The sequence below is a fragment of the Candoia aspera genome, chromosome 7 (assembly GCF_035149785.1).
Source record: "Candoia aspera isolate rCanAsp1 chromosome 7, rCanAsp1.hap2, whole genome shotgun sequence".
NCBI classification, from domain to species: Eukaryota; Metazoa; Chordata; class Lepidosauria; order Squamata; family Boidae; genus Candoia; species Candoia aspera.
In genome coordinates, this window is record NC_086159.1 from 1,483,559 (window position 1) to 1,496,639 (window position 13,081).

At 54.0% G+C, this 13,081-nt stretch overlaps 1 protein-coding gene across 1 annotated transcript; it reads right to left on the reverse strand.

Moving 5' to 3' along the window:
• Nucleotides 1-6,281: 6,281 nt before the first annotated feature.
• Nucleotides 6,282-12,725, reverse strand: RABL2B (RAB, member of RAS oncogene family like 2B). The gene is made up of 8 exons (XM_063307912.1): nucleotides 12,576-12,725; nucleotides 11,242-11,271; nucleotides 10,744-10,823; nucleotides 10,314-10,393; nucleotides 8,521-8,632; nucleotides 7,659-7,756; nucleotides 7,448-7,531; nucleotides 6,282-6,662 (listed from the first exon to the last, which is right to left on the reverse strand). The coding sequence occupies exons 1-8, from the start codon at nucleotides 12,695-12,697 to the stop codon at nucleotides 6,567-6,569; spliced, it is 702 nt and encodes a 233-aa protein (XP_063163982.1). The 5' UTR covers nucleotides 12,698-12,725; the 3' UTR covers nucleotides 6,282-6,566.
• Between the last annotated feature and the right edge of the window lie 356 nt (nucleotides 12,726-13,081).

Genomic DNA, 13,081 nt, shown 5'->3' on the forward strand with positions numbered 1-13,081 from the left:
CCATGATTTAAGCCGCAGAGAAGTCACAAATAAATAAATAGCGATAGCAAGAAAAACCACTGCAGGTCAGTCCCATGTATGCCACCCTCAATTCAACACCTCTGTGCTGGGGTGGGGAGGACCACTCCTATTTAAGATAACAGCTGGGTTCCAAGAACATGCTGAATTGCAAGCGACCCAAGCAGCATTTTAATTTAGTTCAGAATCTAGTGCAACCCCACCAGGTTGTTTCATCTTATTATTTACAAAACTGGGCATTTAAAATTGCGTTAATTTCATCCCCTGCTGTAACACAAGTGAAGTTGTGAAACTGAAAGCTGTTTTAAAATATAGTAAAACACCCCCACCCCATTATTTGTAAAAAGGCAAACTATAATGAACCTGAAAGAAGAGAATGAGCATTGCAGAACAAACACAACAAATTTAAAACCATCTGTCAGATTCAAAGACATTCAGTTCATTTATCTAATCTTGCATTTGTCCCATATTTACACATTTGTAATGTTTTTTTTAAAAAAAAGTCTCCTGAGTAATTCTTAGAAGTCCTTCTGCATAGACTTGTATGCATTTTCCCAATTTTTTTTTCCTATGCAACTTTCCTATAGTGCATTTTGTGTCCTCTTTCTCTTAATTTACACATCCAATGAAGGTTTTCTTTTTTTTTTTGTACGTGCATTATGGTTTGCCTTTTTTAAAACTGAAAACTGCCGTGCAAAATCTGGAGAGATCTGGATTTCAATGTGTAACCCTATTCCAGCTTGTGTATTGGTTTCAGAAGTATCAGCTAGATAAATTGGTACTAAGCTGTGAACTGGTGAGGCAGGAACCAGCGGTTCTCAGGCAGGTAGCATCAGAAAGCCAACTGTGGACCAGACGAATTCTCCATTCTGTCAGGGCAGGCATTGTGGGGGCACACATTCCCACTGTGCGAACGTCCAAGGTCTTGCAGGGACGTCCCGCTTGAGGTGCTTCAAGGCAATGCCATCACTGCTTGCTCACCTTTCTTCACCACTAGGAGGGTTGCCTTGTATTACGGGCTACCTCTTTCACATCCATCCAAATGCTGCACGTTTTACATCCTTGCCTTGATGCCCAGGGAGATGGTGATAATCTAACTTCCCCACCTAAAAGGAGCTGATCCGCCGTTCTTAAATACCTCAAGTCAAGAGGTGGCCACTGTACACCTGCAGCACTCAACCTATTCGGAGCCAAGCCAATAGCACAACTCCTGTATGGTCACCAGCTTGGCCCCTTCTCCAATTTTGCACCGTTGGAACTTGTGCAATCCAAATTTCTAAGATTGGCCCTTCAAGTCCCAAAATGTGTCTCTGATGCCGCCCTGAGGCTAGAGACAGGTCAGTGGAGGCCAGTGGGTGGTGGCCATACCCAACTCTTGGCTCGGACTGTCCTTTTTTTCCACTTGGCCTATGAGGGATGACTCCCAGTCCACCTGGACACAGGCAGTGGCAACTAAAATCTCATCCCTGGGCTTCTCTCCAGGTCTGCTACTCAGCACAGGACATGATCAGGCCAAGGCACTCATTAAACAGCACGTAGCAGACAGAGTGCCACTTGGACTTAGCCAGGTCCCCAACCTTTATCGCCAGTGAATCCAGCAGGCATTCTGCCTCCCCTGTGACATACTTAACTCAGCTGTCCTGAAGGCCGATACAGGAAGATTCCTTACCAAGAGACACAATGCCCCTCTGACTCCGGTCACTCAAACCACAGAGCATGTGCTCCTCCAGGGCCTGTATGGCAGAGACATTCATACTAGCCTCATCCCACCATTACCGCATAAACACCCAGGGCAGTCAGGACGATTTTACACCTCCCTGCTGCTCTCAGTTGCCAGCCCCGCTACAGTGCACAACATGGCCAGGTTCTGTTCAGCAGCGCTTAAAATTTGTCGGAGGGTAACCGGTGCCATAAATGAGCATTTATTCTATCATGCTAGAGCACTGCATTTACAGACATACTAACCTTTATGCTCCCCTACACCCATCTAATGTGCCTACCCCTTCCTCTAGATTTTTTCCCCTTTTTCTCTAGACCTGTTTTAGCTTTTTATATTAGATTTTAATATATCTTCTATGCGTTTAACTGACTGTACCCCTCTCTCCTTATGCTGGTCTTTGACCGTAATAAAGATGTTTGTTTGTGTTTGTTAACTCCCCACCACCACATGCTTCCTTCTTTGCTTGCATTCTCTCCTGATTTTGAGTCTGAGACCACCCGGCACTCACTCCTCCTCCTCCTTGTCTTCTTGTCGCAGGGAGACAGTGGTGGCCCCCTCATGTGTCAGGAAGATGGCTCTCAATCATTTTGGATCATTGGCGTCACCAGCTGGGGGCAGGGCTGTGGGAAAGCACACAAGCCGGGCGTCTATACTGCCACCCAGCACTTCTATCCGTGGATAAAGCAGCTGGCAGGCCCAATGCCTCAGCCCCCACCCACACCCAAGCCCATCCCCACAATCAAGATTGAACTCCAGAGTGAATCCGCTCCTCCCCCAATCTCTTCCCCCACCAGTTCCCCTTCGACTCCTGGAGCCACCAAAACCCCAGCTCATCTCCCAACCATAGCAGGAACCACACCTAAAGCACTAGTCTTATTTTGGCCTCCAACCATAACACAAGCTCCATCTCAGCCCAAAACCCAACCTACATCCCAGTCCACATCTGAAGTCCCACCTAAGCCCACATCTCAACTTCATGCCAAATCTCAACATCTACTCAAAGTTGACCTCCTGTTTCAGCCAATAACCCAAGCCCCATCTTCACCTCATGCCAAATCTTCACCTTCTTCTCCATCTCCACATTCACTGACGGCTGAAGTCTCAACTCAGACCATACCCCAAGTTCCACCTCAATCTCAGGCTAAACCTTCTCCTCCATCTCCACATTCACTGACAGCTGAAGTCTCAACTCAGACCATACCCCAAGTTCCACCTCAATCTCAGGCTAAACCTTCTCCTCCATCTCCACATTCACTGACGGCTGAAGTCTCAACTCAGACCATACCCCAAGTTCCACCTCAATCTCAGGCCAAACCTTCCTCTCCACCTCCACCCTCCAGCTCCATTGTAGTCTCAATTCAGACAACATCCCAGGTCCTGTCACCTTCACCTCCACCTCAGGCTGAAGTCCTACCTGAACCCACAGTTCAATCTCATCCCACTCCTCTACTTGAAATTGAAATCCTATCTCAGTCGACATCCCAAGCTCCATCTCAGCCGCCATCTCCATCAAGGACCACAGTCACATCTCAGCTTGCATCTACCAGTCAACCCACTCTCCAAACCCCACCTCAGCCTAAAACCAAACCTCTTTCTGAGCCTGAAATCCCAACAAAGGTTGGATCCACATCTCAAGCTGAACCCCAACCTTCTCCTGAAACAGAGCCTAAGCCGGAACCTGAAGCTCCAACTCAGCCTGGGACTACGTTTCAACCTACATCTGAAGCCCCACCTCGATCTGAGCCCCAGCCTTCTCCTCAAACCAAGCCTGAACCAGAATCTGAAATTTCATCTCAGCTCGTGATCGTACTTCAAACTGCATCTGAGCCCCAACTTTCCCTCCAGGCAGAATCCACACCAGAGCCTGGAACTCTGTTTCCATCTACGACGCTCCCACCTGTGCCTGAAGCCTCACCACCCGCCTCTCAACCCCCGCCTGAAGCTGGGCCTCAGTCTGAAACTTCGCCACAACCTCACCTCACCTCAGTTTCTCCTCCGGAGACCCGAAACCCCCAAACTGGAACCCCGTTCCAAATGCCGTCTCAAATGGAGCTTGAAGTCTCACCCATAATGGAAACCTCACAGACGGAAAGCACGGTGGCTAAATTCTTCCGAATGATTCAGGAGTTCTTGCGCATCGTAAAGGAGGAGAAAGAGGCTGTGTGGGTGTGGCCAAAACTGTCAGAGCTGAGGCTCATCAAGGACACAGGGGTGGCTTCTCTCAAGGAGTCAGAGAGCCCACCAGCTGCTGATCTGCCTGCCAAGGCTGAGGATCCTTGCGAACCGAAGGGAAACCCCAGTGGGCCTTTGGCACGTAGGTGCCCCACCCAGGCTGAAAAGTCTTAGCAAGGCCAGCAAGCGTCCTTCGGGGAGCTCAGGGAAACGGGAAAGAAATAAAACATTTTGTTAAGAGTTCTGCTAATCTCCCCCATGCGACTTCTCTGGGGCAATTCTACACAGCTCCATGGTGTGGTTAGCTGAGCCCCAGCCACGCCTCGTGCTTCTGAATCACGGGTCCTAAGCGTGTGGTGACCACAGACAGTGCAAGGCCTGACTGTCACATGGAAACGGATGACAGAGGTGACTTCCGGGCCACTGCGTTGAATCTTCAAGGTCAGCACCGTCTGGGGAAGGCAAGGTGTTGGGTTGCATAAATGTTTTGTGGTGGATACAAGCAACCTCTGATATGAAGAAGATCGGTTTCTACAAAGGCTAAGAATCAGGTCCTATATACACGTAGGCTTAAATCCTGTTTTTTCCCATCTTTTCTTTGTAACAGACTTCTTGCAATGTGTTTCTCATTTCTTGTGTGTTTACAAAATGTACCTGTTCTGATCCCAGACTCATTTTCCACCTTGCCTGCTTCAGCCCCCACACCTCCTGTATTTTATGTCTCTAAACCCATTTTTCTTAACTGGAGAATATCTGTTTGCCAAGTGGGCTGTAAGAATTATCCAGTTTTGCACACTTGATCACTCAGCCGTTGAGCCACTGTTGCATATGTGAAGCTGTGCAAAAGTTTAGGCCATCCCACAGCACTGCAGCATCCTGAAGGTGACCTCACCTTGACTTTGTACTGAGTCAAGGGACTTAAAGTAACATCCCTGCGTCTTCACAATTCCCAGCTCAGTGCTCCGAAGCTTGGAATGACTGGTTAAGGGGACCCAACTGAGTTGTCCCAACAGATTGGCCCAATTTCCTGCTGCCACTCCCATTGTTCCATCTGGTCATGTAACAGCACAGCCAGCTAAAGGCCACTGAAGAGTAGTAAGAGTTGGCAGGACGCTTGTGCCCAGCATCCATAGCCAACCATTGGTGGGCAGTGCAATCAGCTGGCACCTTCCCTTGCAGCACTATGCCTACTGGCACTCCATTCATTAGCAGCGGTGCCATTTTCAGATCCAGCATATTTTGCCCTCGCCCAGCTTCTATTCCTTCACTTTGGTCAAGCTGACCAAGCCTCCCTCTGGGTGGAGACCTGGCTTCTCCGTCTCTGAGGCCCGGCTGTTGCTTGGGGTGAGGGGGGAAGGTTCACTTTGGCTGCCTTTTCAATGAGGACCACCTGCCCTTCAGCTGCTCACTCCCTAACCCTAACCCTAACCCCTGCCCATTGCTGTTGGACATCCTTTTCTGCCACACAACATTCCACATTCCTGAAAAGATGAAGAAACTGTTGCTCAGGTGAGTCCACCCCCCCTTGTTGATCCCTGCTAATTTCCTAATTGTGAGTTATCACAGACCAAAACTGTGAAACAGTGGCCATCTTAGCACAATATGGCTGACCAAGAAAAGTCTTTCTCCAGCTAATGCTCGCTCTCTGGAAACCCAGGGAACTGGGGACTGGCCATTTGGGGAAAAGGAGATAGCGGCAGAATCCCTAAAGACCTGCTTTTACAGGACCTCTCTAGGACTTTGCCTTGGAACTTAACTTTCTGGTAAGCAGCCTGATCAACACTGTTGAGTGGGGGAAGTAAGTTTTGCCCTAGTTTGGGGTCCAAACTAACCCTGACAGTTAACTGGGTCAGTTGTCTGAGGGGATTCACATAACACTCAGCCCACTCTCTGTGACCTAGTTAAGCACGTTGAGTGGACAGGGCCAATGAGATAAATTAAAACCCATTGTCCCAATATAAATTATACCAGATATTCAAGGAGTTTCTAACACATATTCCTTATCTGTTGCGCACATAAATCTTTCTAGGGGCCAAACCGGTTTGGTTCTGGCATCATCTAGTCTGGAAAGGGGGCAGGGGGTGTGCCATTAGATGGCACATTTCCTCTTCAAAGCAGATCCGTCTCCGTAAGGACATCAAACACCCAGCCCCTCTGACTGCGGTCGTTTCACACTCCCTTTCCCCCCGACCCCCTTCGTCATGCGGCCTGCTCTGCTGGTGCTCATCCAAGAGATCTGCTGCCTCCTTGGCCAGCTGGTGCAGGAGGCCCACTCTGGCGCCAGGCAACCCTGCCGAGCATCTCCGCTTTCCCGGGATGCAACACAACCTGAGCACCTTTGCTTCCTCAGAGAAGCTACCAGGCAGAACCCTGGTTTCAAGATTCCCAATATTTATTTCTCAGGGTGGAATCTTTTCAACAACAACAATATATACTGAGGGTCCTCCTAGAAGTGGAATGGGGCGTTCATAAGCCCAGTTTCTACCAGACCCAGCAGCCCCATTCTCTGGGGTAGAAAGCTACCACTTGGCCGTCCTGCCACATTCTCCCAGGGCAGCAGAGCTGATGTCCACCTGGTTGCCTTCTCAGGGGTCCCGGTTGCCTCCACTGAGCAGCTGCTGCTGCTGGCAGCGTCTGTGCAGGTGGCAGCCCAGGGCTAATCACTCCCGGGGCTCAGGTGGACGGGGGAGGGCTCCCCTTGGTTGGCCTCCTCGGTGGGGGAATCCTCCTCCTTCGTCTCTAGTTCAAAATTCTGCAGGGAAACAGGAATGGGAATCAATCCAGAGGACAGAGTCAAAGCAGGCGTTCCGTGCCCGGCTCTCCTAGGGCACCAGCCTGCAATCCCCGCCCTCTGCAGCCACAGGGATGCTTCAGTGGATAGACAGTGGCCAGGGGTGTCTTCTGGGCCTTCTGCCATCTCCTCGGAGGAGCGGGTGCTAGCCCCACTGAAATCCAGCTATCCCAGGCTTGCAGCCCCCGGGGAACTAATGAGCCTCCCTTGGGCAGACCAGATGGTTCCCACATGGGGCTGGCTACCCATGTTCCAGGCTCAGCTCAACGGGTTGCTTTTCACCCTTAGAGCCATTTGTATTTTTGGGTCTGGCTACCCAAAGAACTGCATTTATCCATTTGGATCTGCCCAGCAGGGGGGATAAATTAGAAGCTAAGTCAGTGCTCTGACCAGATTGAGGCCAGACGGGCGGGGGGCAGAAAGGCAGCGTTTTCAATGGAGGCCCTACATTTCTGGAAGGGAAGGAGGAGCGAGGAAGGAGAAGGGAAGAGAGAGGGAGGGAGGGAGGAAGGTGTTTCCCCACCTGAGAAAACTGAGGGAGAATAAGCCTCATAGCTGCCAGGCACACAAACGGAGGGGTCTAACTGGAGTATCTGTAATCATGGCAAGAACCAGAGCCTATAGCGTGTGCATCCTTGCCCAAAGACCGCCTTCGCATCCTGCCACAGTGAGTGGATGGAGCCAATGGCACATTGGTGCATCTAACCCAAAGCAGCTACGTAGCATGCCCAACGCGGTTCTCTTACTTCCAGCTCCTTTAGGACTTCGTCCATAAAGTCGTCCGAGTTCTGCTTGTAGGCCACGGCCAGCTTGATCGCATCGCTGAAGAGCTGCGGGGAGGGCGAGTCAGTCAGGGAGACAGCCCGGCCAACACTGGGCTCTTCCTCACCCCGTCCCTGCCCGGCCAGTGGCACCACCGGCTGCCCTCCACCGGGAACCCAGGCCTTCCTCTCCCACCTTCACCACGTTGGTGCCATCTGCGGCAGACACAAAGTACAGCGGCAGGTTGAGCTTCCGGGGAAAGTTGAAGCTTTTCTGAGTCGCCTTCAGGTCAGCTAGAGGAATGAGAGAGAAGCGGGTGACTGCGGAGCCTCTCCGGGAGAGCCCTCGGTGTCGGGTGCGTTTGACCCAGAAGGGCCAGCAGTGGCCGGAGCCAAAACCAGAGAAGGAACGGCAGGCTTCACTGGGTCACTGAACCCATTGCTGGATTTGCACAAAGCAGCAAACAATTAATGGACCAAACGTGGCAGGTTCATACAACACACTAAACCCAAAGCACCTAACCACGACTGAAGCCACGATTCACGATTGAACACTTAACCATGACTGAAACTAAGCAAAACATCGGATACCGCCCGAATGCAGGTGCAGGGTCTTTCCCGCTGTTGCTGGGAGAGCTCGCCATTCTTTTGCAGGCCTGGAGTCTTAACCCATGCATACGTGCCCGGCTAGAAGTGGCCACGGGGGAATGGAGCCAATGGCTCAATGGGAGGGGCAGCCTTGCAGCCAGGCAGCTGAAGCCCTGTGGGCCGCCACCTCCCCTTATGCTCCTCCCGGCGGCATCGCAGGGGAGTCCGTATCGCATTTTCCAGCGGAAAATGCCCTCTGTGGTGCAGGTCTAAGAGGAGGCTCCGCTGCGGGGTGCTCCACAAGCGGCTGAGCAGCCCATCTTGGCCTCAGGGCAGGGAGGGGGCGTGGAGGAGCCCCGGGACCTGAAGCAGAATGTCAGAATGCTTCCCCTCGCCATGGCAGAGGCCAGACCGGACCTCCTCCATCAGAGCCCCAGTGGACGCCCGAGAGGCAGAAAGGGGAGGCCCACCGTCAATTTTGTTGGCCACCACGATGCAGGGTATCTGGGGCCGGAACTCACGCAGCTCCTTGTACCAGTTGCTCAGGTTCTTGTAGGTGACCTTCCTCTGGACATCAAAGACCTGGGAGGGGAGAGAGGGAGAGTGCAGCTTGCTGTGTACGTGCCAGCATGGCTGGCAGGGGCTAGGCGAGCAGCGGCCAGGACCGACGTCTCCAGTCCCAGTGGGAGAAAGCCGCCGGGTGCAAAGGAAAAAGGGTCTTCTGAGACAGGGGTGCGCTTGCCCAGAGCTGCAGGGCAACCCTCCCGCCATCATCAACAGGGCTGAGCGTGGTGGCCCTGGGGCAGTGGGGCTGGTGGGAAGAGGGACTGGGGACTACGGCATGGGCCGGAGGAGGAGGAGGACGCTCCTCTGCTCACAGGCAGGGTACTCGGGGCCCTGTGGAGGCGCCCCTCTCCGCGTCAAGCTGGCAGTGAGACGCCCACGCAAGGGGGCGGCAGAGCGAAGTTCCCTGTCCCGAGGCACCCACGGAGCAGGGCCTTTGACATCAGCCCCACGGAGCAAACCCACGGGGCTCCTGTACCAGAAGCTCAGCCTGGCAGGAGGAAGCTAACTTTACCGTGAGCTACCCTGAAGAAAGCAAGCTGGGAAACGAAACAAACACATTGCCCAACCGGTTCCCCGGGACTGATGCCGGCTTCTGGTCTCCAGGGGACAGTCAAAAAGGTCGTGATGCTGGCCGAGACCCCCCCGGCTTCAACTGCACGGTCATGGCGGCCCCCTTGGCTTATTCTGATCCCCCAGGGAGGCCCCCACCTCCCCCTATTTTATTCTGTTTCTGTGGGGCCAGCTAGAGGGGGAGGGGGAAGGGATTTAGGCTGGGCTGCTAAGCAGAATCCTGAAGACCCGCACAGTCCTCATCGGACTCGTAACACTTCCTCAAGCACAAATGGTTTCGAGCTGTCTTCCTGTTATGAAGCTTGAGAACCTGGCTTGTGTTTCTTAGTCAAAGTTCTTAATGCAATATTCACCACCAGGATCAAAATTCATGCACCGTCCAAAATCCCGGTGCTCAGGCGCTACATCCCAAATGGGGGTTCCGGCTTGAATGTTACGAGGCAGCATTTGGTGGGGCGGGCTGGGGGGCACAGAACAGAAACACGAATCTCCTCGGCAGACATGCCACCTGGCAAACAGAGGGCACAGCTGATGCCTGGGAAGGACAGTCCTTCACAGAGCACGTGGGAACGTAACTCCTCAAACCGTGAGCATCTTTCTCTGGGGCTGTCCTGCAGAGGGCAGCCGTGCCACCCTGGGAAAAGGTGCCGCTGCTTTATGGAGATCCCAGCGGATCCAGGTGAGCAGTCTTGCACACTCTAAAGCATCTTTTCACTTTTGACTCCAAAGCGCGGCACAGCTGAACTGGTTGTTCCTATTCAAGCATACTCGAGATGCTTGTGTTATTTGAAAACGCCTGCGGGGAGTATTTTTTTAATTATTGTTATTGCAGTTGTACTCTCATACGTTTTAACATTCTGTAAATCTTTGTGTTAGCGCAGGATTCTTTGAAAAACAGGGCCATGATTTTTTAAAGGAATGAAGCTACACATTGCCTTGTGGCAACTCCAGTGTGGACGGCCAAGAAAAAGATGGAAGACTTTGTCCCCCCAACATCAGGGGAGCTGCGAGGACAGCTGAGCTCTGCAGGCAGAAGAACTTGCTCGCTCAAGCATCTCGCCCGTTGAACCCACCCAGCCTCTCCGCCTGACGAAGCCCACCCCAGACCCACGCATCAGTTCCTTACCATGATGCAAGCATGGGCCTTGTGATAGTAGGACGCATGCATGCTCTGGAAACGCTCCTGCCCGGCAGTGTCCCAGAAGTCTGGAAAGAAGGAATTCCACAGCTCACAAAGTAAGGACCCCCATACCTGACCCAATCTAAGTCACAAGATCCATCAAGTCAGCCTCTCCCAACTTGGGGTCTTCTGGATGGGTGTGGGCTGTGTGAGCCCTCGTAGAAGCCAGGGAAAGACAGATCCACCCTGATTGTGGACCTGGTGCTGAGACCAAACGGCCAGGAAGACCTTCCACACTGCAAGCTTCTCAGCCACACCTCCCATGCTTGACCCTCAAGGACAACTTCAGGCCACTGGGAACAGAGGGAGACAGGACTCCACACCACAAAGACAGACAGCTCCACGGCCTGTGTCGCTGCGTCCCGCAAGCCCTTACCCACAAGGATTGTCTTGCCATCGACGGTGGCTGTGTACTTGTAGAGGGTCAGGGCAAAGGTGGACAGCTGCTGCGGTTTGCTGTGGGCCGGAGTCAAGGAAAGGAGGCGGCGAACAATGGTGGCCTTCAGAAAGGGGGAGGCTAAGTAGAGGTCCCTCAGCAGAAAGGCAACCCCATCAAGGCAGAATCTTCAGGCCAGCCGAGACCTTGATCTGGCTGCGTCTTCCCACCAGCCCACCCTATCCTGAAAGCAAGGCCACCTTGGAAGCAGTTGGCTTTTGGCAAGTGCCGCCATCTGGGAAAACATTCCCTGATTAACTTCCAGGATCTTCCCTTTTCCACCACCCCAATCTTCAGGGCTCAGTGATTCTTGAACGCCTAGTTGCTCTGGATACTAGGAAAAGCTCCACCTGGTTTTAGTTTAGTAACACAAAAGCCGAGGAGAAAAACTTTTCCTGGACCGGAGTTTCTGTGAGTTTGCAAAATGTCAAAGGATACAACCCATCCATGAGGAAGCGTTCCATTAATCTGGAAAAGAGGAAAATAGGCCCATTGAGGAAATAAGGAGAGCCCTGAGGCTGGATTGGGCCTGAGGCCCACCTAGTCCAGCTTTTGGGTCATCCATTGGCCAAATGGGTGCTTCTGGCCCATTGTCCCTTCCCTGGAACCATGAGTTACCTTATGCAAACTGAAGTCATCCCCGGGAAGGAGGTTTCAGGGTGACAGGGGGTACAACTGGACCTCCCCCCCCATTGAAACAGAAGCCTTCTTAGCAAATTAATGACACGAGAACAGAACGCTTTACCCAAACCATTCGACCTCATGCGACGGCCTGCTTCACACCACATCCTAAATCTTGGCTGCATTCCTACAACTACCCAATCCCACTGGACTTTGCTGAGTGGGTTGCATGATCCACACAACGTGTTAAGCCACGCCCACAAAAAAACAGAAAGAAGCAAGCAGGCTTGAAGCAATCCTAGCTGATGGCATGAACACAGCCGCCCAGCTTTTCCAACGGTGAAATGCTGCATGTTTTTAAAAACCTTTTAATCATAATTGTTTTTTGACGCGTTTTATTGTTTTTTAATCTTTGTGGTATGCCGCCCAGAGTCACTTCTTGTGAGATGGGCAACTATATAAACTTCATAAGTAAATAAATAAAACTGTGTCTTGCGCACCTCAATCCGACCATCATCAATAACCCTTTAGAGCAGTGTTCCTCAACCTCAGTTGCTGGAGGATGTGCGGACTTCAACTGTCTGCGCATCTTCAAATGGCCGAAGTTGAGAAACACAGCTTTAGAGATCCTCTAAACACCTGCGTAAGAGCCCTGGGGCTGGATCAGGCCGGAGGGTCACCCGGTCCAGCCGCTGGGTCATCCACTGGCCACCCTGGACTGGAGGGCAAGAGCCCCCCCTCCCCCTCCCCCTCCCAGCAGCCGGGATTTCAGGGCCGCATCTCCCCGCACCCCCGCCCCAGTTTAGCCCCGTCTTTCGCCTCCGGCGCCTGAGCCAACCAGTCCGGGCTTCGCTGGAACTGGGGCCGACCTCTGGTCCAAACGGACTCTGACTCCAGTCGGGACTGCAGAGCAGCCCCACCCCGCAGCAGCCGCGATTCCAGGCCGCGGCTGCGACTCAGGAGGGGACGGCAGCGGAGACCGGCAACCCCGCGAGGTGCCCCGTCCCGGTTGGACCGGCGGTTGCGCAAGTCCCGCAGCGGACCCCAGCGCCCAACGCTCAACTGGGGGGGGCACCCAAGGAAAGCCGCCTCTGCACGAGGATGGAAGGGGGTTGGGCGGGGGGGCTGCCGGCCGCGGGGCCCCCACTCACTTGGACTTGCCCACGGCGCTGTCGCCCAGGCAGATGATCTTCACGTTCTCCTCCGCGTCGTACTTGTCCTGGTCCAGCCCCGCGCTGGGGGGCTCGCCCTCGGGCCCCCCCGGCTTGGCCATGGAGCGCCGGACCGGCCTGCAAGAAACCGGGCGGGTTGGGGGGGCGAGCGTCCGCCCGGCCCCCCAAAGCCGGGGTCTCTCTCCAGCCGCGCGCCCGGCTCGCCAAGCCTGCGCCCGCGGGCCCCGCCGCCCCCTCCGCCGCGCCGCGCCCGCCCGGCCGCCTCCTTCCGCCCGCCGCGCCTCCCCGCGCCCCGCCCCGCCCCGCGACGCCGGCTCGGCTGCCAGGCGACCGCCGGATGCTGCGCGCGGCGCGGCCCCGCGGGACCCGGAGAGCGAGGCTGGCTGGCCGTTTGGCCGGCGCGGCGCGGCGCGGCGCGGCGGGCGCCCGCTTGCCGGCCCTCGCTTCCTGCTTCCAGCTGCAAGCCCGGGGCGGTGCCAGGCGCG

What these genes read in the sequence shown, in the direction of transcription:
- RABL2B (XM_063307912.1), bottom strand. Translation starts at nt 12,697, where the DNA reads ATGGCCAAGCCGGGGGGGCCCGAGGGCGAGCCCCCCAGCGCGGGGCTG. An exon ending in CGCTTCCTCATGGATGGGTT is followed by an intron (nt 10,824 to 11,241) that starts GTATCCTTTGAC and finishes TCCGGCCCACAG; the next exon opens with CAAACCGCAGCAGCTGTCCA. An exon ending in TGGCAAGACAATCCTTGTGG is followed by an intron (nt 10,394 to 10,743) that starts GTAAGGGCTTGC and finishes CCTTCTTTCCAG; the next exon opens with ACTTCTGGGACACTGCCGGG.